The sequence below is a fragment of the Oryctolagus cuniculus genome, chromosome 4, assembly GCF_964237555.1.
Source record: "Oryctolagus cuniculus chromosome 4, mOryCun1.1, whole genome shotgun sequence".
Taxonomy (NCBI): Eukaryota; Metazoa; Chordata; class Mammalia; order Lagomorpha; family Leporidae; genus Oryctolagus; species Oryctolagus cuniculus.
This window is the reverse complement of record NC_091435.1, coordinates 81,970,332-81,992,145: the sequence shown is the minus strand read 5'-3', so window position 1 is coordinate 81,992,145 and position 21,814 is coordinate 81,970,332. Positions and strand designations below refer to the sequence as shown.

At 48.2% G+C, this 21,814-nt stretch overlaps 1 protein-coding gene and 1 long non-coding RNA gene across 4 annotated transcripts in view; one reads left to right on the top strand and one right to left on the bottom strand.

Moving 5' to 3' along the window:
* Window positions 1-4,827: 4,827 nt before the first annotated feature.
* On the bottom strand, window positions 4,828-13,296 carry LOC138849304 (uncharacterized). Its single transcript, XR_011387968.1, has 3 exons — window positions 13,254-13,296; window positions 10,070-10,263; window positions 4,828-6,729 (listed from the first exon to the last, which is right to left on the bottom strand). It is a non-coding gene; the product is annotated as an uncharacterized lncRNA (long non-coding RNA).
* A 73-nt stretch (window positions 13,297-13,369) lies between these two features.
* The window catches only part of OSBPL11 (oxysterol binding protein like 11), a 91,188-nt gene continuing 82,743 nt past the window's right edge, over window positions 13,370-21,814 (top strand). Inside the window, exon 1 of one of the 3 annotated variants that reach the window (XM_002716544.5) lies at window positions 13,370-14,319. In XM_002716544.5, the coding sequence (XP_002716590.1) occupies window positions 14,144-14,319 (176 nt within the window). In that variant the 5' untranslated portion in view covers window positions 13,370-14,143. The remainder of the gene's footprint in view (window positions 14,320-21,814) is intronic. The other 2 variants (XM_017347039.3, XM_051859209.2) reach the window with 2 other exon arrangements.

Sequence of the window (21,814 nt, the reverse complement as noted above, 5' to 3'; positions counted from 1 at the left end):
AGAACGAGGTTGGGACACTTGGCAGGAACATCATGGAGGGAAGGCACCCCTCGGAGAGGGCAGCAGAGTTGACCAGGGCCCTTTCCTGTCCAGAGGCTGGGGCATTACCACTCTGGTGCGACAGAGGGACCTTCTGGGTCTTAGTTTCCTTACAGTAAAATGATCTCTTGTGGAACTTGACCTTGAGGCCCCTCCTCTGCTCTGCCGGTCCGTGTTTCTGTATGTCTTTTTCTTTGGATTTTTCCACAAGCATGGCTACACATGGTTGCTAATAAACACGCATTGGCAGGCTGTCTACTTCCAGGAAATGAGAGGAAGGGGAAGAGTCTATGCTGCCCCAGGACAGGCTGTGTGAAGTGGACCACCTGCTGCTGTGGGTTGAATCGTGTGCCTCCAAAACTCATACATTGCCGTCCTCACCCTAGAAGTCAGGGTGTGACTTTATTTGGGTGGAGAGTCTTTAAAGAAGTAAATAAGTTAAAATGGGTCATTGAGATGGGCCCGAATCCACTGTGACTGGTGTCCTCAGCAGAAGAGAAAACTGGGGCACAGACAGGCCCAGAAGGGACACTACATGAAGTCTCAGGGAGAGGATGGCCATCCACCAGCCAGGGAGAAACCAACCTCGTCCCCACCCACCCCCAGGCTGCCAGCCTACCACTAAGTCTGTGGCAGTTTGCTCTGACAGCCCCAGCAAATTAACATGGCTGCCATCTCCACCTCTCCTTTGGCCCCACATATGCCTGGGAGAGAAGGAATGGCAAGATTTTGTTTCTGAAACCCTCCTCCAAAACCGCCCCCTCTACTCGGAGATTTACACTTTGATACCATCGGTCCCTCTCAGGGATAGGGTGCTTTTCCCCTCCTAGCAGATTTGCAGTGAGAACAGACCAGAGACCACAGAGTCCAAACTGGCACTTCTGAGTGTAAGATGCTTACAAGCAGGTTTTGGTCTGGATCCCCATAATATTTAACATTAAAAAAAAAAAAAAAAAAAAAAGCCGGCGCCACGGCTCACTAGGCTAATCCTCCACCTTGTGGCGCCGGCACACCAGGTTCTAGTCCCGGTCGGGGCGCCGGATTCTGTCCCGGTTGCCCCTCTTCCAGGCCAGCTCTCTGCTGTGGCCAGGGAGGGCAGTGGAGGATGGCCCAGGTCCTTGGGCCCTGCACCCCATGGGAGACCAGGATAAGTACCTGGCTCCTGCCTTCGAATCAGCGTGGTGCGCCGGCTGCAGTGCGCCGGCCGCGCCGGCCATTGGAGGGTGAACCAACGGCAAAAGGAAGACCTTTCTCTCTGTCTCTCTCTCTCACTGTCCACTTTGCCTGTCAAAAAAAAAAATTAATAAATAAATAAAATAGTGCTGGGGGTCAGCACTGTGGCATAGCTGGTAAAGCCACCGCCTGTAGTGCTGCCATCCACATGAGTGTGGGTTCTAGACCCAGCTGCTCCACTTCTGATCCAGTTCCCTGGTATGGCCTGGGAAAGCAGAAGAGGATTGTCCAAGTCCTTGGGCCCCTGCACCTGCCTGGGAGACCCAGAAGAAGCTCCTGGCTCCTGGGTTCAGATCTGCGCAGCTCTGGCCATTGTGGCCAACTGGGGAGTGAACCATCAGATGGAGGACTTTCTCTCTCTCTCTCTCTCTCTCTCTCTCTGCCTCTGCCTCTGCCTCTCTGTAACTCTGCCTCTCAAATAAATAATAAATAAATAAATCTCTTAAATAAATAGTGGAGACCATTTCAAACTTGAGGGGCTTTTCACATTCAAACCCAGATTTCCGGCTCCTCCTGGCAGCTGGCTGTGGCAGTGGAGCACTGGGTCCCCCGCAGGTGGGGCGCACGCTCTCCCCTTCACCACAGTCCCCACCTGGTCTACTGTACTCCTTTTCCTGAACCTGCGCAGCATGTGCATCTTTGACTCTTGTTGGCAACAAGGACAAAATGTTGTTGCCTTCCACCCTTCAGAGGGTCATCACACAGTGTCTTTTCACTGACGAGATACGGAATAACGATGCTAATATTTCCTTTGTATCTTGTTCAACAGACAAGGGCTGTCCCACATTTGATCTCTGGCTCCTGTTTAAAAGCTGAGCAGGCAATTGAGTGTGATACCACGAGAGAGGCCTGGGGAAGTGAGCGGCTTGGCATCCAACAGTGCTGAATCTGCAAAGGGCAACTCGAATTGTCAAGAACAACATGGGAACTGCTGCCTCAAGCTCTCCCGGATGGAAAACATGTAGAATCAGAGTGCATGGCCAAGGACACCATCTCAATTGTGTGTCTCTGACATGGATTGATACTATTGGGCTGTGGAATGCCTCCTTCAATTCTCCTCCTAGAACATACAAATTTAAATGATGATTTAAATTCTGAAACATTAGAAATGGCCGAGAAAGCTAAAATAGTTTGTACTGCAGGTAAATAATCTATGGCTTGTGAGACATGAAATAAAATTGCCATAGAAAAAACTGCTTTCGGTAAAGCCAAAATTGTCCCTGGAGATACAAAGAAGGAGCTGAATGTCGCTTTGTGCCATGTCCATTGTGTTGAGTAAGTTCTCACCAGGCTATACCATTGTCCAGTTCCACTTCCAAGGCTATTGCAACGGTGAAGGAGAAGACGGAAACAAGTAGGAGAAAATTCATGTGCCTCTTTCTGATCAGCCAGGAAATGGAGAAAGGCAAACAGGCCCTATATGGATTCACCACATACTGTCTTTCAGTGTTCCAGGAAAAAGACGTTATTTCTAGAAGTTTCTGTGTGTATCTTATGGCTTGCAAGACCTAAAAGAAGATCCACGGGTCATATCTCCACTTGATATCCAACAATATAAAAAAAGAAAGTAAGTCTTTAGGCCAAGAGTGTACATAGGTCAGGCAGAATCTGGGTCTAGAAATAATATCCTTCTCTATTAAGTAACTCTAACAGTTCATTCATTTATAGTCATTCAGTGGTTCCTCTTAGACATAGGAAATAGTCCAAATTTCCTGCACCTGACCCTTGGCTGCCTGTTTAGAATACTGTGTTGCATTCCTTTTGAATTTTGTGCTCTGACTACCTCGGCCTTCCTAAAGTTCAACTCACACCACTTCACTCTCATCTTTGGTCAGAACATCACCCTATGCTGCCTTCAACTCATCCTTCCAAGAGGGGCTTCCCTGTTCACTACATTAAACAAGATCCCACCCACCCCTTTCTCTATGGTCTCCATATGTACAAAGGGTCTTCAAAAAGTTCAAAGAAAATGGTACTATGAAAATATCTACACACAGATTTCAAAAACATTTTGCACCAAAATAAGCTTGTCTTTTACTTCCACTTTTCCACTAACTTAAAAAAAAGATTAATTTATTTCTTTGAAAGGCAGAGTTAGACAGAGAGAGAGAAAGATAAAGAGATCTTCCATTCTCTGGTTCACTCCCCAAATGGTCACAACAGCCAGGGCTAGGCCAGGTTGAAGCTAGGAGGAGCCAGGAGCTTCTTCCAGGTCTCCCACATGGGTGCAGGGGCCCATGCGCTTGGGCCATCTTCCGCTGCTTCCTCAGGCACATTAGCAGGGAGCTGGATCCAAAGTGGAGCAGCTGGGACATGAACCTTTACCCACACAGGATGCTGGCATCCCAGGCAGTGGCTTCATGGCTATGCCACAATGCCGGCCCCCACAAACTTCTTTTTAAAAGTGTACTTTTTTATTTGAAGGGCAGACAGAGAAATAAAGAGTAGAGATGGAGAGATCTCCCATCTACCAGTTCACTCTCCAAATGTCCACAGTAGATAGAGCTCTGTCAGGCCAGGCCAAGACCTGGAGCTTAGAACTCAATCTGTGTCTTTGAAGTGGCTTGCAATGACCTAACTTCTTAAACTGTGACTTGCTGCCTGCAGGGTGCACATTATCAGGGACCTGGAATCAGGAGCAGAGCCACAGCCAGAGCCTAGGCAGTCAATATGGGACACCGGTTTCCCAAGGAACATCTTAAGGGGCCAGCACTGTGGCTTAGTAAGTAAAGCCACCACCTGCAGTGCTGGCATCTCATATGGGCGCTGGTTTGAGTCCTGGCTGCTCCACTTCCAGTCTAACTCTCTGCTATGGCCTGGGAAAACAGCAGAAGATGGCCCAAGTCCTTAGGTCCCTGCACCCTTGTGGGAAACTTGGAAGAAGCTCCTGGCTCCTGGCTTTGGATCAGCACAAGCTCTAGCTGTTGCAGCCATTTGGGGAGTGAGGCAGCGGATGGAAGACCTCTCTCTCTTTCTCTCTCTCTCTCTCTTTCTCTCTCTCTCTCTTCCTCTGCCTCTCTGTAACTCTGCCTTTCAATGAATCTTAAAAAAAAAAAAAGCAGGATCTTAACCACTGTGGCAAATGCCTGCCCTCATTTGAAGTACTCTCATATCTTAGCACTTCTGTTTATTTTTTTTTATTTTTTATTTTTTATTTATTTTTTTTTTTTTGACAGGCAGAGTGGACAGTGAGAGAGAGAGACAGAGAGAGAAAGGTCTTCCTTTTGCCGTTGGTTCACCCTCCAATGGCCGCCGCTGCAGCCGGCGCACCGCGCTGATCCTGGCAGGAGCCAGGAGCCAGGTGCTTTTCCTGGTCTCCCATGGGGTGCAGGGCCCAAGCACCTGGGCCATCCTCCACTGCACTCCCTGGCCATAGCAGAGAGCTGGCCTGGAAGAGGGGCAACCGGGACAGAATCCGGCGCCCCAACCGGGACTAGAACCCGGTGTGCCGGCGCCGCAAGGTGGAGGATTAGCCTATTGAGCCACGGCGCCGGCTCACTTCTGTTTATTTTTAATTTCGTGGTTAATATCTGTCTTCTGACTCTACGCATAGACTAAGGGCAGAAATGGTATTTTGTTTATTGGCTGTATCTTCCATACCTAGCAAAGCACTTGGCATGTAATACACACAGCAAGCATTTGTTCAATGAAGACAGCAGCAATAAGAGCTGACATTCATGGTCTTTGAAAACCTGAGACTGTCTTAGCTTTTGCCTCCAGGCTGATCTCATTTCAGTCCAGGAAGATGAACTGAATTCCCCAGGAAGTGCAAAATCATAACTCTCTCCATAGTTCATCTTCGGGTTGCTCTTTGCTGGCAACATTTGGGTGAATCTGACTCAATTCCACTCTCATTCTCCTGTGTATTCTGACTTCATTCCTGATGATGATGCATATTACCAAACCTCTAGCTCTTTACCAACCAGTGGGCCGTGGGAAGTTACTTTATCTACCCTTAGGCACTTGGCCTTTCCTGTGTGCCCTGTGTTCATGGGTGTAGCATTCTCCAGCTTCCACCCAGACTATAAGAGATTTGTCTCCCTTTACATATTCTTCTTTGAGGCCAGCCCTGTGGTGTGGTAGCCTGAGCTGCTGCCTACAACACCAGCATTTCACATCAGAGTGCCAGTTCAAGTCCTGGTTGCTCCACTTCCAATCCAGCTTCCTGCCAATGCAGGAAAACAGTGGAAACCAGGGAAAGCAGCAGAAGATGGCTAAAGTGATTGGATCTGGATGGAGTTCCAGATTCCTGGCTTCCCCCTGGGCCAGCTCCGGCCATTGCGGCCATCTGGGGAGTGAAACAGCAGATGGGAGATCTCTCTGTCTCTCTCTCTCTGTCTCCTTTTCTCTCTGTGTAACTTTGACTTTCAAATAAATAAAATAAATCTTTAAAAAAAGAAAAACCACATATCCTTCTCTACTAGTTTGGTATCTAGAAAAATAGAAATAATTGCCCTTCGTGGAGGCTGGTGGCTGATGGGAGGGAATAGGAGCGAGTTTGCTCTTCCAGCCCTGTGTGAGTGACCATGTCATAAGTGCCACCATCACACTTGGCACGGGGCTCCTGGGCAGAGCAGCCTCTCTGAGAGGCAGCACAGAGAACGGCACCCCCCTGAGGGCTGGCCAGAAGGCTGGGGTGCACACCAGGCCCTCAGAAAGGCCCCCACTACCCCTTCCTTCCACGGCATTTAGCAGGTCCACTCCGCACCAAGCTACCTGTCAGCGCTAAGGTAACCCACAGGTCCAGAAATGTGTTTACACCTAGGGTGGGAGCTGAGAGGCAGAAGTTCCTACGTGAAAGAGACACTTCCTGTCCTTGTGTTATCAAAGGTTGACAGAGCCTGTCGATGCAAACATAGCCCCCAAAGGAAAAGGAGAAGCCTAGAATCCATAGAAGTTATTCAACATCCTGGGGAAAAAGAAGACAAAAGAGAGGGCCCAAGGCAAAACCATCAAATACGAAACCAGCATCCGTGCAGCCAACTTCCTGTTGCCTTGGACGCATCCTCAATGGCTGGCACGCTTAGTTCTCCTCCCACTGGTGCACCACCTCAAGTCTCCTCTCGTAGATGGAAAACTGACCGAACCAAGTCTGCTTGTGCCAGGCGGAGCAGCCTTTCTCTACCCGAGCAGCAGGTGAGCGACTGTCCACCAGGCCAGCAAAAGCCCAGGCCCTCCAGAGGCTTCCAGTTTCATGGACGACATTTCAAAGCTGCCTTTCTGGGGGCAAGCAGGATTGCTGGGCTCCCTTTCATTGTTCACAAGGTGCTGTTATTTTTATCTGGAATTCCGGATGAGAAGTGCCAACATCTTTTCACAGCTGAGGCCTCGCCAAGTGCAGCTCCCTCCCTGCTGGGGACTTTCTGTCTCAACCTTCTATCTCCCTTACGAAAAAGATTCATGATGCACATTTGCGTAGGAAATTCTCCAAGAAGTTCTGCAAATAAAGGAACCAGTCTGCAAAAACAGAAAAAGGTAGCGTTTTCCAAATGCATCCCAGCAAGAAAAACTTTAAGTCAAATAATACCTTATCCTGAAATATTACGTGGAGCACATATTGAAGGGTACTATTCAATATTTGCTTTTTTTCCCCCTAAGATTTGTTTATTTATCTGAGAGTCAGAGTTACAGACAGAGAGAGAAGTCTTCCATCCACAGATTCACTCCCCAGATGGCCACAACAACCTGAGCCAGGACGATCCGAAGCCAGGAGCCAGGAGCTTCTTCCAGGTCTCCCACATGGGTGCAGGGGCCCAAGCACTTGGGCCACCTTCTACTGCTTTCCCAGGCTATAACAGAGAGCTGGACTGGAAGTGGAGCAGCCAGGACTCAAACTGGCACCCATATGGATGCTGGTATTGCAGGCGCAGGCCTAACCTATTACACCACAGTGCTGGCCCCAGTATTTGTTTTTGGATTGTAGTGAGGGGATGTAGATTTTTCAAAATAGATACATGCATATGTATTCTTAAGCAAATTAGCATCTCCTGTCAATGGACTCAGTTCGTGGGAATAACAGATTTTCAACCCTTTTGGAAGCTGATGCATGAGTGCTGCCAGGATTCACACGACTGTGATTTCACGCTAACAAGCATGAGTGCCTTTTCTTCCCCTCCTTTCCCATGGCAACCCCTGGCACTCACCACCTGATGGCAGAAAGGTCATGTGACTTCAGCGGAATCTGGGCTGTGTTTTTTTTTTTTTTTTTTTTTTTTTTAGATGTATCTATTTAGAAGGCACAGTGAAGGGGGAGGGGAGAGGGAGATCTTCATTTCCTGGATTACTTCCTAAATGGCTGCAATGGCCAGGGATAGGCCCCGCTGCAGCCAGGAACCTAGAACTCCATCTGGGTCTCCCACGTGTCCAGAGACCCAGGTCCTTGGGCCATCTTCCTCTGCCTCCCCAGGTGCAGTAGCAGGGAGCTGAACCGGAAGCAGAGCAGCTGGGACTCAAGCTGGCACTTTGATATGGGATGCCGGTGTTGTGATGGCAGCTTAACCCACTGGGCCACGTTGCTGGCCCCTAAATCTCAGCGTTTTAAAGGGCTTCTGGGGGCACAGTGCTGCCTGCACAGGCCAAGAAGGCTAAAGCCAGACAAGATGGATGTATCACACTGAAGGAACAGGTGTTCTTATCTCGTAGCACAGTTTTAAGAGCTCATTTTACCACCTACTGGGTATTTAAGTGAAATTCTTTTAAGTTCAATAGAGATTCAGGCGACAAGTGCTGGGAAAGCAAACAATGGGGGAAACATGGCATTTTATGGAAACCTGAGCAGGGCAGCTGCTCCTCCTCTCCTCCCTCCTTCCTCCCATCAGATACAAACGCAGGCTGCGTGTGTGTCTTTTCCTCCCACGTCAGGCTTTGAGCTCGGCAGGGAAATTTCCTGTGACAGGCAGCTCTCTCGGAGCCCTTTAGCTGAGACTCCACATTGGAGTGGGAAATTGCTTGAGGATTTCTGCCTGAACCGGAGGAGGAAAGGGACCCCCAAACCCCTGAAACTCTGTCTCTTCAACTGTGAACATTTCATCTTCCCAGAAATTCCATCCCTCCTCCCTCCCCCGACTCCTGTACTTCTGCCTGGCCTTCTTTCTCGTTTAGAAATCGTGGGTCCATCGCCTTATTCTTCCAATGGGGAAATGTAAGTGCCCTGGCTTCCGGCTGCCTCCCTCGCAGGATCAGTATTGCTCCCAGGGGCCCTTCTCCCCTGCTCCCAGTCTCCTGGGGCCAGTCCTTTTCATCCCAGTAGCTGTAGCTTCAGGCTTACTGAGGGAGTGTCTTTCTTGTGCTTCAGGGAAACAAATTACCCTTCTTCCATTCCCTGCACATCAGGGTTACAAAGAGAAAATGAAAACAGCACACACTTGCTCAGCTCTAACTGGAGGCCAGCACTTTCTACACATTTTCATCCTACTCCCATTTCACAGATGAGAAAACCGAGGCTTAACAAAGCAGTTTGCTCAAATCACACACACACACATCAAGGGCCAGAGCCAGGATTCAAAATCTGATGCCAATAAATGCATCCACACATTCAACCAATGTGCCAAGCAGTGTTCAAATCTTGGGGATACAGGAGTGGAAAAAAAGAATCAACTCCTCATGCAACTCACGTTCTTGTGAGGTACAAACAACACAGAACAAATCACGATGTCAGGTGCCACGAAGGGAACTCAGCAGCCTGAAGGGGTAGAGGGCCGCCAGTCTGTGCAGCGGCCAGGGAAGCTCCTGGGAGGAGAGGCGTGAAGCACCTGCCCACTCACGCCGGCCCCATAGGCTGCTGACTCCAGGTAATGTTCTCGGGACTCTCCACTGACACTTAGGTTTCTCTGAATCAGGATCCTATTAGAAAACTGCATCATTTGAGAGACAGAGCTGGCATTCACCCAGAGAAGTATGTCTGATGTCCTCCAAAGTGGTGGCTGCGGTATCCCTAGAGCTGTCCAGCTGACAAGTGCCCAGGCCATGCATTGGCATCCATTTCACCTGACAGCCAAACCCCGCCCTTCAACAGCAATGACTGACAGGTGCCGAGCACTTCCTGTGTCACGGGTCAGACAGAAGTCTAAGTGCTCAAAACATACCATCCCATTTAATGCTGGCCATCACTCTCACACGGAGATGGTCCTAGTCAGCTCGGGCTGCCGTAGCAAACCACCTGTAGACGGGGAGATGGAAACAACAGATTTCTCCCAGTTCTGGAGGCTGGGCAGTCCAAGATCAGAGTGCCAGCATGGTAAGTTTCTGGTGAGAGCTCTCTTCCTAGCTAGCATACAGCTGCCTTAAACAATTTATTTCCATTTTATCGGAAAAGGAGACCGGGGGGGGGGGGGGTAGGGAGGGCGGGGAGAGAGAAAAACATACTCCCATCTATCATTTCACTCCCCAAATGCCCACAACAGCCAGGGTCTGGGTTGGACCAAAGCCAGGAGCCCAGAACTCAATCTGGGTTTCCTAGGTGGGTTGCAGGAATCTAAGGACTTAAGTCATCATCTGCTTCTTCCTATAGGATGCACATCAGCAGGAAGCTGGGATTGCAGTTAGACCCAGGACTCAAAACCCAGGCACTCCAATACGGGATGTGGGTGTTCAAAGCCACATCCCAACCCTGACCCAAGCATTCACCCCGGTCTTCTAGATGTGTCTTTATGTGGCATAAAGGGAGAGAGGAGAGGGAGAGAGAAAGAAAGAGAAAGAGCGAGAGCATGAACTACAGTTCATAGCGGAGATGTTAGCATTAGCATTACTCCCATTGTACAGGTAAGGAAACAGAGGTCAAAGCAGTTATGTAACTCACTCAGAGTCACGTGTACTGGAATCTGCACGTCGCCAGACATCAGCACCCAGGATCTGGACCACTAGGCTGTGCAGCTCCTCTCCGTGGGGGAAGGATGCACTGATCTATCAGCCAGCTGGTCTGCAGGCGGAAACTCTTTGAACTCACAGAGGTTGTGTGCACTTCCTCTTTAAATCACATGTCCTCCTTTTCCCCTTATACATGAAATGAAACAGTCAGGTACAATTTGTATTGCACAACAACCAGAAAAGTTTCTGTTTTCAAAAGCAGTACAAAACATCACTCCAACCAAATGCCCTGCCTCCAAGTCCATGAACATCATGTAAGCTCCTGGGAATAGTTTATTCTGTTGAGTTTCTTTTATTTATTTGAAAGGCAGAGTTATAGAGAGTGAGCAAGATCTTCTACCCACCGGTTTACTACCAAGATGGCTGCAACAGCCAGAGCTGGGCCAGGACAAAGCCAGGAGCCAGGAACTCCATCCGGGTCTCCCACTTGCACCATCCTTCACTGCTTTCCCAGGCCATTAGCAGGGAGCTGGATGGGAAGTGGAGCAGCTGAGACTTGACCTGCTGTTCATATGGGATGCTGGCGTTGCAGGTGGTGACTTAACCTGCTCCACAACACTGGCCTATCTGTTGAGTTTCTTACACAGAATGTGCCAATACTCAAACTTCAGTATTCTGGGTGGTATTTTCACTCTGTTGTTGAGTTTGGTTAGCATGAGCTGGTCCCTTAATCTCTGCAGTGCAAGGAGCCATGATAAATGGTTTCAGGGTTTCTAAAGCTGAAGGTTTCATGTCTGTCCCCGTCCTTGGGTTGGCACGCTGCCCCATCACACCTGCCATTACCCCCAATGAAGGCATGCTCGCCTAGGCTTCTTTTTAGGCTTAATTAGTCTGGATAATTACTTCTGACCAGCTGACCTCACTGGTTGCATATAGATCCTCATCTAATTCAGCATTGGACTATAAAAGGCAAACTCCACATTCTATAGTCTCTACACTAACAGTCAGCTATTCCATTAGCTTCTATGTATTTTTTTCTTGAACAAAAGAGTTGGATTTATTCTATGAAGAATGTAAAAATGGTTCTGAGTTTCACAGGAGCTCAATTAGAATTGTGAACTGAACTGTGACAAGTCCAAGACAGACTAGAAGTGGAGAGGCCGGCAAGAACATTATTGCACTATCGCAAATCCAATGCATTTGCCACAGATACAGCTCAGATTTGCTCACCACAGCTCAGATACAGCTCAGATCTGCTCACTTCTCTACCCTCACTGCCATCACTCAAGTCAAGCTACTGTCATTTCTTTTTTCTTTTCTCCTTTCTTTCTTTCCAAAAAATATTTCAATTTACTTATTTGAAAGGCAGAGATACAGTGAAGAGAGGTAGAGACACAAAGAAGCGATCTTCCATCTGCTGTTTCACTCCCCCAAATGTCTGCAATGGCCAGGTAGGGGTAGGCCAGGCTGAAGCCAGGCTCCTGGAACTCCGTCTGGGTCTCCCACGAGGATTTGGGCCATATGCTGCTGCTTTCCCAGGCTCATTAGCAGGGAGCTGGATGGGAAGTGAAGCAGCTGGGACTTGAACTAGCATTCATATGGGATGCAGGTGTTGTGGGCCATGGCGCAACCCACTGCACCACAGCATCAGCCCCTAGCTACTGTCATTTCTGACTTCATTTCCTGTCACAGCCTCCTAAGTATTCCTACTTCCTCTTTTTCTTCTAGTAAAGTTAGTTCCCTAGAGAATTTGCCTTTTAAATAATTATAATTGCTTTATCATGACACAAATTCACCCATCTAAAGTGTATGATGAGCTGGGTTTTACATATATTCACAAGACTGTAAATCCATTACTACTAATTTTAGAAGAATTTCACTATCCCTCCCTCACCCCTTCACCCCTCCAAAAAAAGCGGTCACAGCCCATTCCTACGTTCTCCCAACCCCTGGCAAGCTCTAATCTACTTCCTGTCTGTAGGATTTGCCTATTCCGGACATTTCATGTAAATGGAGCACATGACATGTCACTTTTTGAGTCTTGCTTCTTTTACTCAGAATCATGTTTTCAAAGTCTATCTATGGTGTAGCATGTACCAGCCCTTCATTCCTTTCTATGGCCAAACAATATTCCATTGTATGGCTACACCACAGTTTACATTTTCACCAGCAATGTATGAGGGTTTCAATTTCTCCAAATCCTCAACAAATTGATTGCTATCTTTACTCATTTATTTGTTTTCATTTTATCTGAGAGACACACACACAGAGAGAATCTTCCATCTACTGATTCATTCCCCAGATGCCTGCAACAGCCAGTGCTGAACCAGGAGCCAGGAACTCCATCCCAGTCTCCCCAATAAACAGCAGGATCCAAGTACTTGAGCCATCATCATCTGCTACCTCCCAGTTTTTAGCATGATGCTAAAATCTATAAAGAAGAGCCAGGATTTGAACCCAGCATTCCCATCTGAGATGCTGGCATCCCAAGCACCATTTTAACTGCTGCACCAAACACCAACCCCATCTTTCTTTTGAAACTTCATCTCTTTGTAGGTCAATTTGATTGTTGTGAGGTGGGTTCTTCATCCCATTTCATTTATTTTCTATTATCACCCTCTTTTTTTTTCTTCTTAGCCTTATTTTACAAGTTTGAGTAATACTGTCTGTATCTGTGCTAGAATTTTCTATACGTTTAAATCGCAAGTCATATTGTTGGGAACTAGAATTGCAATTAGAAGGAACTTTAGCAATCTCCTGGATAACCACTCTTATTTCACTAATGCGAAGACAAAGACATAAAGAGGGTGAAAGATTTATCTGGGGTCAGGAGAGTACTTGACTGGCTCAGAGGTGCTAACTTCCAGGACAGTTTCCTTTTCATTTGCAACATCCATTTGCCTTACTCCACTGTCACGCTATTTTTTCCCTTTTTTTCAAAATGACTAAAACGACCAGTATTTTTTATTTTTCGTAATTTCTTATTTTTCAAGCCTTTCTTCCTAAAATGCCTGGAACGGGGCCCTCAGATGCAAGGATGGGACCTGGTTGGTTAAAAAGGGCGGAAATCACACTCCGCCCGGGCACTCTTTGGGTCCACTCCTTCTTTTGTTTCTCTCTCCTTCCCGACCCTTCTTTCTGGTTCTCCTGCCTCGCCCTCCGGCTCCCTTTCTTACCCATCAGCCTCTGGTCACCGCTACCCTCGGAGGCTCCGCCCCCTCCAGGGCTGAGCTGCCCTTATCCAAGATGGCGCCGGGCACTTCGCCTGAGGGGGAAGTGAGCTCACACCACTCCGGAAGGGAAGGCGGGGAGAGCGAGGCGGCGGGTGGGTCACCCGCTGTGGGGCTGTGGGTGGGGCGGTGGCCGGGGCTCTGGCTATTGCAATTGCGGCTGGAGCGAGGGCTGAGAGTCGTCTATTCCTGGGAACCCAGTCGAGGGGCCAGGGCCAGGGGCGTTGGAGAAAGTCGCCCCGAGCGGCACGCCTCTGGCCCACGGAGAGACGGCCCTGGAAGCCGGCTTCCCGCCCCCGGCGGCCTCCCTCCCCGACCCTCCTCCCGAGCTGCGCGCGCTGGCCGCCGCTCTGCCTTGGGGGCTGCGGCGGTTCGCGCCGAGCGGGCTGGACGGGCCCTCCACTGGAAGACTGGCCGGAGGAGACGCGGGAGCGCGGAGGTCAGGCCCCGGGCCCCTGTCCGTGGCCCTCCGTCCTAGTCCAGCCCGCCTGGCTGGAGAGTCGGCGACCTCCTTACGAGCCTGCTTCTCCTTGGAGTCATGTCTGCGAGACCTCTGGAGGGGTGATTTTTCCCCCTCCGTGTTTTTGCCGGGAGGGTAAATATTTAATCTAAAGGATAGCTGTGTTCTCATCGCTGTCCCTTCCCTCTGGAAAGTTAACTTCGGTCGGGGATGCGTATCTTCCTTTCTGGGGCCATTTGACCATTCCCTCTCCAGCCGCCGTCTGATTTAGCAACTGGAATCACATTCAGATCAGATCACTAAACAACAAAAACAAAAAGCAGCAGCACCAACGGCAAAAGCTACCGAGCTGTTCCCCCCCGCCCAAGAAGGGCGAATGGACTTCGGAGTGAAGATGCAGGGGGGCGAGCCGGTGGCGACGATGAAAGTCTCGGAGAGCGAGGGCAAGCTGGAGGGCCTGGCCACAGCCGTGACCCCCAACAAGAACAGCAGCAACAGCAGCGGCCGCGGCGGCGGGGGCGGCGGCGGCGGCGTGAAAGGCTGGCAGTACAGGTGGGGTCTTTTCTGCAAGGTGATTTCCTGGGGGTTGCGTGGGGCTGAGTTTGCCTGGGGTCTGCATTCCCGTAGTTGACAGGCTGCGCTCATCTGCTAGCTTCTTAGAAGTAACTGCTACCTCTCCTTTGGACCTGGGATCTCACCTTTCGTTGGCAGAATTTAACTCATTCGTTGGCTCCTTCCACAGGTATTTCGGGAGGGCCTTTGGGGAATACAGAAATGTTGTCTCCCAACTTCCTCCCTAGCCCAAGAGTGAGTTCTTCCTCTGATTTGATTCGGAACTGCTGTTTCAGCCTGTGTTGTAATCCGTGTGCCAGCGAGCCTTCTCATAGCAGGAGAGGGCAGGAACTGTTTAACTCAGCTCTTTCCAGAGCCTAGCAGCTGCTGGGTGCTCCTCAAAACTTGCTTGACAGATGATTGAGTTAACTGAATCATGATTCCACCCCCGAGGTGTTTGTGACTGAGAAAGGGGGCTGTCCATAAGTCATTGGACCATCAAGGCAAAGGTGCAGGGAACCAGTGCTTCTGATACTCTAAACCCCAGCCTGGGGATGTTTCAGTTTGAGTGGACCCGGCCAACTTGATGACAAATTCTGTATTTGTTACTTTCGTGGGTAGGAATGAAAAAAAACAAAACAAAACAAAAAAAACCTAAGGAATAGCAAGAAAGCCCTGAAGGAGCAACACAGCGTTTTGTTTTGCTTTCAATAGGTAACGGATAGGGGGCTATAACATTCAGAATCTTGAGAATGAGTGAAATCAGGACATTCCATGGTACTGAAACTAAAAGGATGAATTCTTAAATTTTGGTTCACTGCGGGTGTGCATGACCCTACTTGCTTTTAGTCCTTGAACTGTTTGTGAAATTGTGAGAAACTTGGAAGGGGCTGAGGCCAAGGTTTCGTGGGGGATTTTCCTCATTTATCCTGAGTAAGTTATTATGCATGACTATATTAACACACAGAAACAGTGTAGAAGATTTTAACTTTTTATTGGTAAATGACTGTAGGATAGAAAGCTATGTCTAGTTACTGTAAGGTGCCTAGGCTTTTAGAATTAGTATGACCCTTTTGTATGTGTGTGTGGTTTAAGACGAACCCTTTCAGATTATCAGCTACTTGGCAGGGATGTTCTGATTCATAATCTAAGGAAGCAAGGTAGAGTAAAATTCCAGGTACTTAGAGGGTCTGATATCCTTAACACATTGAAACCCAGTCGCAAATTGGAAAGCGAAACACATTCGGTATCGCTGGGGATAGTTGTCATGAAGCTGTGCCTAGATAGCCGTACTTAATTCAGAGCCATGTTATCCTTTGTTCATGGTTACTTAATAGTTACATCATTTTTAAATTACAATCTATTGGAAGCACAAATGGAAAAGGTTATTAGGGGAACTGTGACAGGGGAAATGGCAGCTGACAATGTAGGATGAAGATTTGAAAAATGAACGTGCAGACTCAGGTACGCCATTTCTTAGTGCAATACCATGGTCACAGTGACCGTAAGTCATCCAGGAGAGCACATTCTGTTTAAGTAGGCAGAGAGCTGCATGAATGCTGTTGAATAATTTCAAAGAAAATAGCTAAATTAAAAAAAAAAGATGCTTAAGTGTCTGGAAAATTCAGTTTTGTGTAGCTCTACCCCAGGGATGACGATAAGTAAGGCATGACTGCATTTACCTACTGGCATGTGGTTTGATCCTAATGGGGCTTGTTCAGGGTTAAGGCTTCAAACCAGCTCTCAGTATATCCCCTTTGCCCTCTAGGATGTTGATTAAGCAGTCTGTCCCCATTGTCCAGTATTTCACTGTCTTCCCTGCTTCTTCCCTGAGGTTCAAGTCTCCAGACTTTAAAAACAAAACAACTGTAACAAAGCCAACCAAATTCTTTCCTCCTGAAAGCAGTTTACACTCACTGCCTCCTTTCAACCATTAGCAAGATAGCGGAGTTGAATGAAATATACTTGGCAGGCCAGGTGTGCGTCCCAGGAAAAAACTGAGAGCCCAGTCTGTTTTCAGACTGGAGGTTTTATTTTTATTTTTTTTCAAAGATTTATTTATTTATTTGAAAGAGTTACAGAGTGAGAGAGAGAGCTTCCGTCCACTGGCTCACTCTCCAAATGGCTGCAACAACCAGGGCTGGACCTGTCTGAAGTCAGGAGCCAGGAGCTGCTTCTGGGTCTCCCATGTGATTGCAGGGGCCCAAGCACTTGGGCAATCCTCTGGTGCTTTCCTAGGCTCATTAGCAGGAAGCTGGATCGGAAGTGAAGCAGGTGGGACTTGAACCAGCGCCCATATGGGATGCTGGCTTTGCAGGTGGAGGCTTTACCAACTACTCCACAATGCCCACCCCACAGACTGAAGTTTTTAATGGATATGGGCTCACTGCTTCTCTTCCCCATCCCTCTTCTTCTGGGATCGTGTGGTAGTGGTGCTTTCTTGGCATGGAATTCATGAAATTTCTCCTGAGGTTTTATCAGCACAGTGTTTAATGGAGCAAATAGACCACCTGACACAAGGCTGAGGAGATTCCACTAACAAGTCCTTGAGGGAGGGCTGGGACCCACCTACAAGATTATGGGATGGGGGCAAGACTTTGATGTATAAGAGCTGGGCTGCTGGGTCCAACGTTGTGGTGTAGCAGGTAAAGTTGACGCCTACAACACCATCCCATATGAGTGCCAATTCAAGTCTCGGCTGCTCCACTTCTGATCCAGCTCCCCATATGGCCACAACAGCTGGAGCTGTGCCGATCCAAAGGCAGGAGCCAGGAACTTCTTCCGGGTCTCTTACATGGGTGCAGGGACCCAAGCACTGGGACCATCTTCCGCTGCTTTCCCAGGCCATAGCAGAGAGCTGGATCGGAAGTGGAGCAGCCAGGACTTGAACCTGTGCCCATATGGGATGCCGGCACTGCAGGCAGTGGCTTTACCTGCTACGCCACAGCGCTGGCCCCCTGGCTTGCTTTTTGTAGGGGCTTAGCTGTTGCCCCTTCACATAGGGATCCACAATATACAATATCCGGTTAGTCCCAGAAGTACTTGAGATGTCTTTAGGTTACAGGAGTAAGAATTTGCTGCATGGCCTGTACCCTTTCTGGGGCCAGGGAGTGGGGATAAGTCCCAAATAGTTTACCTCTTGGCAGACCAGTCGTGCTTTCCTTGGACACCTGATAGCCACATTCTGTTAGAAGTTAAGGGTGCTAGTCAAAGGCCCAAAAGCGGAGTCCTGGCGGAGGGCAAACCAGCAAATCATCTACATTTTACATCTTCCCTCAAGTAGTTGGTCCTTTAAGTCCTCCACAAGGGCCCATTCAAATATACATAGGCCCACCTATGTGTAAATCCATGTGTCCAGGTTAGGTATAACTTTTTTCCCTGTTGGCTAACCCATTTAAAGGCAAATAGGAACTGACAGGAGAGGTTTTTAAAGCTTAATAATAGGCAGGCAGGCTTTGAAGGCCCGACCAGGTGTGTCTGAGGCTTAAACTTGTGGAATGACCTGCAGATCTGTCTCTTCATGTGGGGTGCTGGAAGGTCCATGATGACACATGGCAATGATAGAAATCGGTCTGTCTGCCTGTGTAGAGAAGGTTACCGGGGCTCCTAACTTGTTTAGAATGCCCCCCCCCCCCCCAGCAGGGGAGTGGAACATTCAGCATTACCAGCAACTGGTGGGAAAATAAGGGCTGGCCCCAGAGATGATAGGAGAGGGGTGCATGAAACTCTTTAGGGAAGGCTCTCTGTTGATTCCCATTGTCTGGCCAGACTGAGAAGAGAGCTGGCCCAAATAGGTGGTTAGGACAGAGTAGGCAGTTCCCGTATCTAAAAGAAAATTCACAGTCCTACCTGTTATATCAGCTGTGACCCTAGGCTGCATTCCCTCAACAGTGGTGGTCGACTTGGGACTGGGGTGGAGCCAAGGGGCATCCTCAACTTAGGACCAGTAGGGTCTGCGTATCTTAGGAAGTCCTTCAGCTCTTGGGGTAGCTCTGTTTCCAGGGTCCTGGTGTTTGATGGGAGCGGGCAAGGCCTTCATGGAGGCTGGCTTCTGTCATGACAGCTGCTTGCCCAGGGCCCTGTCTTCCTGCCTCAATCACAGGTTGGGAATGGACTGGCCTTGATGAGTTTCTGTGATGGCAGATCACTGAGTAAGGTGCTGTCGGCTGGACCTGTCACCCATCTTTCTGCAGCTCCTTTTGCCGGCCCTTTATTATTATTATTATTATTTTTTTTTTTTTTTTTGGACAGGCAGAGTGAACAGAGAGAGAGAGAGACAGAGAGAAAGGTCTTCCTTTACTGTTGGTTCACCCTCCAATGGCTGCTGCGGATGGTGCGCTGCGGCCGGCACACCATGCTGATCCAAAGCCAGGAGCCAGGTGCTTCTCCTGGTCTCCCATGCAGGTACAGGGCCCAAGGACTTGGGCCATCCTCCTCTGCACTCCTGGGCCATAGCAGAGAGCTGGCCTGGAAGAGGGGCAACTGGGACCGAATCCAGTGCCCTGACCGGGACTAGAACCCGGTGTGCCGGCGCCACAGGCTATTGAGCCACAGCACCGGCCCCGGCCCTTTATTATTGTTCTTGGTCCTGATTAAAGTAGATGGTGGAGGCAGCCTTTGGGATGTCAGCCAAGGGAGTAATTGATCCCATCCCTAATTTTTGTAGAGATTTATTTATTTAATTATGTAAGAGCGAGAGGTCTTCCATCTGCTAGTTCACTCCCCAAATGGCTACTATGGCTGGCCCAGGAGCCAGGAGCTTCTTCCAGGTCTCCCATGTGGGTGCAAGGCCCAAGCACACTTGGGCCATCTTCAACTGCTTTCCCAGGCCATAAGCAGAGATCTGGATCAGAAGAGGAGCAGCCAGGACTCTAATTGGTGCCTATATGGGATGCTGGTGCCGTAGGAGGAAGTTTAACCTACTATGCCACAGTGCCGGCCCCCCCATCCCTAGTTTTCAAAGCTCCTTTCTAATATCAGGGTCAGCCTGAGCTTGAAGTATGTAGTCATGGACATGTGCTGCCACTGTTTTATGTTTCCCCATGTGGTAAGATGTTGTCCATGAAAATTATGTTTTTCTAGGTAGGATCAAACAGTGACCATCTTATATAATGTGTCTAAATTTTGGGGGGGTCATCAGTGAAACTTTCCATTTCCCCATTAATTTGTTTTGTAAAGGGCATTTCTGTCCATAGACTGCACCCACAGCAAACTAGATCTAGCTATAAAATAGTATTTTAATTTAAGCTTCTATTTTCTGACCATGATTCTTGGTCCTCTAATTTATATTGTGGCCAGGCAATGTTACAGAAAAAGATTAGTTGTCTCTTCTTTAAGGTCATGGGATCAAGCTGCACATCCCAAGGGAGAGTATGTGGTGTAGAGGGTTGGTTTCCCAGCACTACCCTTGCTCACTCGTGGCTGGCTCTGCCCACACTATTACCAGAAGAAGGTCGGGGCAGAGATTCTTGTTTTCTTGTAAGAAAAGAATTTCACCTGTGAGACAAAGATTGGCAGTAACTATGCTCGCGAAGTTTAATGAAGAAATTACACCTGGCAGGCCAGGTGGGAATCTCAGTGAAGAGCCAGTGAGTGTTTTTAGATTTTTTTTTTTTTAAGATTTATTTATTTATTTGGAAGGCAGAGTTACAGAGAAAAAAAGAGAGCTCTTCCATCCACTGGTTCACTTCCATAACAGCTGCCAGAAACTCCATCCTGGTCTCCCACATGGATGGGTAGCAGGGGCCCAACTCCTTGGGTTGTCTTCCACTGCTTTCTTAGGTGCATTAGTAGGAAAGTGGATTGGAAACAGAGTAGCTGGGACTCAAACTGACACTCTGATGCAGAATGCTGGTGTTGTAAGCAGCACTTTAGCCTACTGTGCCACAATGCCAGTCCCTATTTTTAGATTCTTATTCCACTGATTTGTCCATAAATATATTCTGATCAAATTCTTGACTTTTAGATGCTGTTTTCTTTCAGTTTCCCCTTCACTCCTTAGACTGTTCCATCCTTAGTTTCATTGGTTGACCCTTCTTTACTTTCAATCTGGGATGGGAAACATCCAGGCTGTGGGCTGTAAGAGGCCCTGAAATCATTCGTTCTGATCCTTCAAAGGGTACTGCTAGTGGGGTGTGAAATTCAGCAAATCTATAGCAGGCTAATTTCTTTGTAAAGAATTATTTATTTATTTATTTATTTAAAAGGCATAGAGAGATCTACCATCTGCTGGTTTGCTCCACAAATGGTTGCAAAGGCCAGTGCTGGGCCAGTCCAAAGCCAGGAGCCAAGAGCTTCTTCCTGGTCTCCCACATAGGTACAGGGGCCCAAGTGCTTGAGTCATCCTACACTGCCTTCCCAGGCACATTAGCAGGAAGCTGGATCAGAAGTGGAGTAGCCAGGACGTGAACCTGAGCCCATATGGGATGCTGGTGTCAGAGGCAGTGGCTTTTTACCCACTGCACCACAGCACCAGCCATAGAAGGCTAATTTTTAAGTTGTTAATTTTGTATGGCCTGCAAATGATGTTGTAAATATCAAATGGTCCTTGGCAGAAAAAATGATCCCCATCCTTGTTTTACAGGTTGGTGTAAAACTCCACAATCTTTCCTTATGTTCTTGTTTATCTCATTCTCTTCTATAGCCTCAACTAACAGATTTTTTTCTTAAGGTTTATTTATTTTGAAAGCGTTAGAGAAAGAAAGAGATCTTCTGTCTGCTGGTTTACTTGCCAGATGGCTGCATCAAGCCAGAGTTGGGCCAGGCCAAGGTCAAGAGCCAGAAGCTTCTTTTGGGTCTCCCATATGGGTGGCAGGGGCCCAGACACTTTGATCATCTTCTGCTGCTTTTCCAGGCCATTAGCAGGGAGCTGGATCAGAAGTGGAGCCAGCATCCATAAGGGATGCCAGTGTTGCAGGTGGCGGCTTCACCTGCTATACCAGCACTGGTGTATATTCTGGAGTCAAGAAACCTTTTTCTGGAGTTCCAGAGCCACATATCCAACTGCCTGCCTGAACATTTCTATTAGATTCCCATCAATAGCATTAATATGTACTGTAATTTACTGCTATCTCCATTTTTAAAAAGGAGATTTCAGGTTATGTCTTATGGAATGGTTGACATTTGGTGAAGGCCCTTTGGTTCAGAACCTGGGCTTTGCAGACATAGAAAGTTAAAGCATAATGTTTTCAAGAACTGTTACTATTGTGGCATGTATCATTACTTCATTCCTTTTTGTGGCTGAATGATATTTTATTATATGACTGTACTACATTTTGTTTATCCATTTATCAGTTGATGGACATTTGAGTTGTTTGCACATTGTGCCTATTATGAAAGTTTTTTGTGTGGATGTAGGTTCATTTCTCTTGGTGTATATCCAGAAGTAGAATTGCTGGGGACCTGTGTTGTGGCGTAATGGATTAAGCTGCTGCCTGTAATGTTGGCATCCCGTTTGAGGGTTCATGTCCCAGCTACTCTACTTTCGATCCTCCCT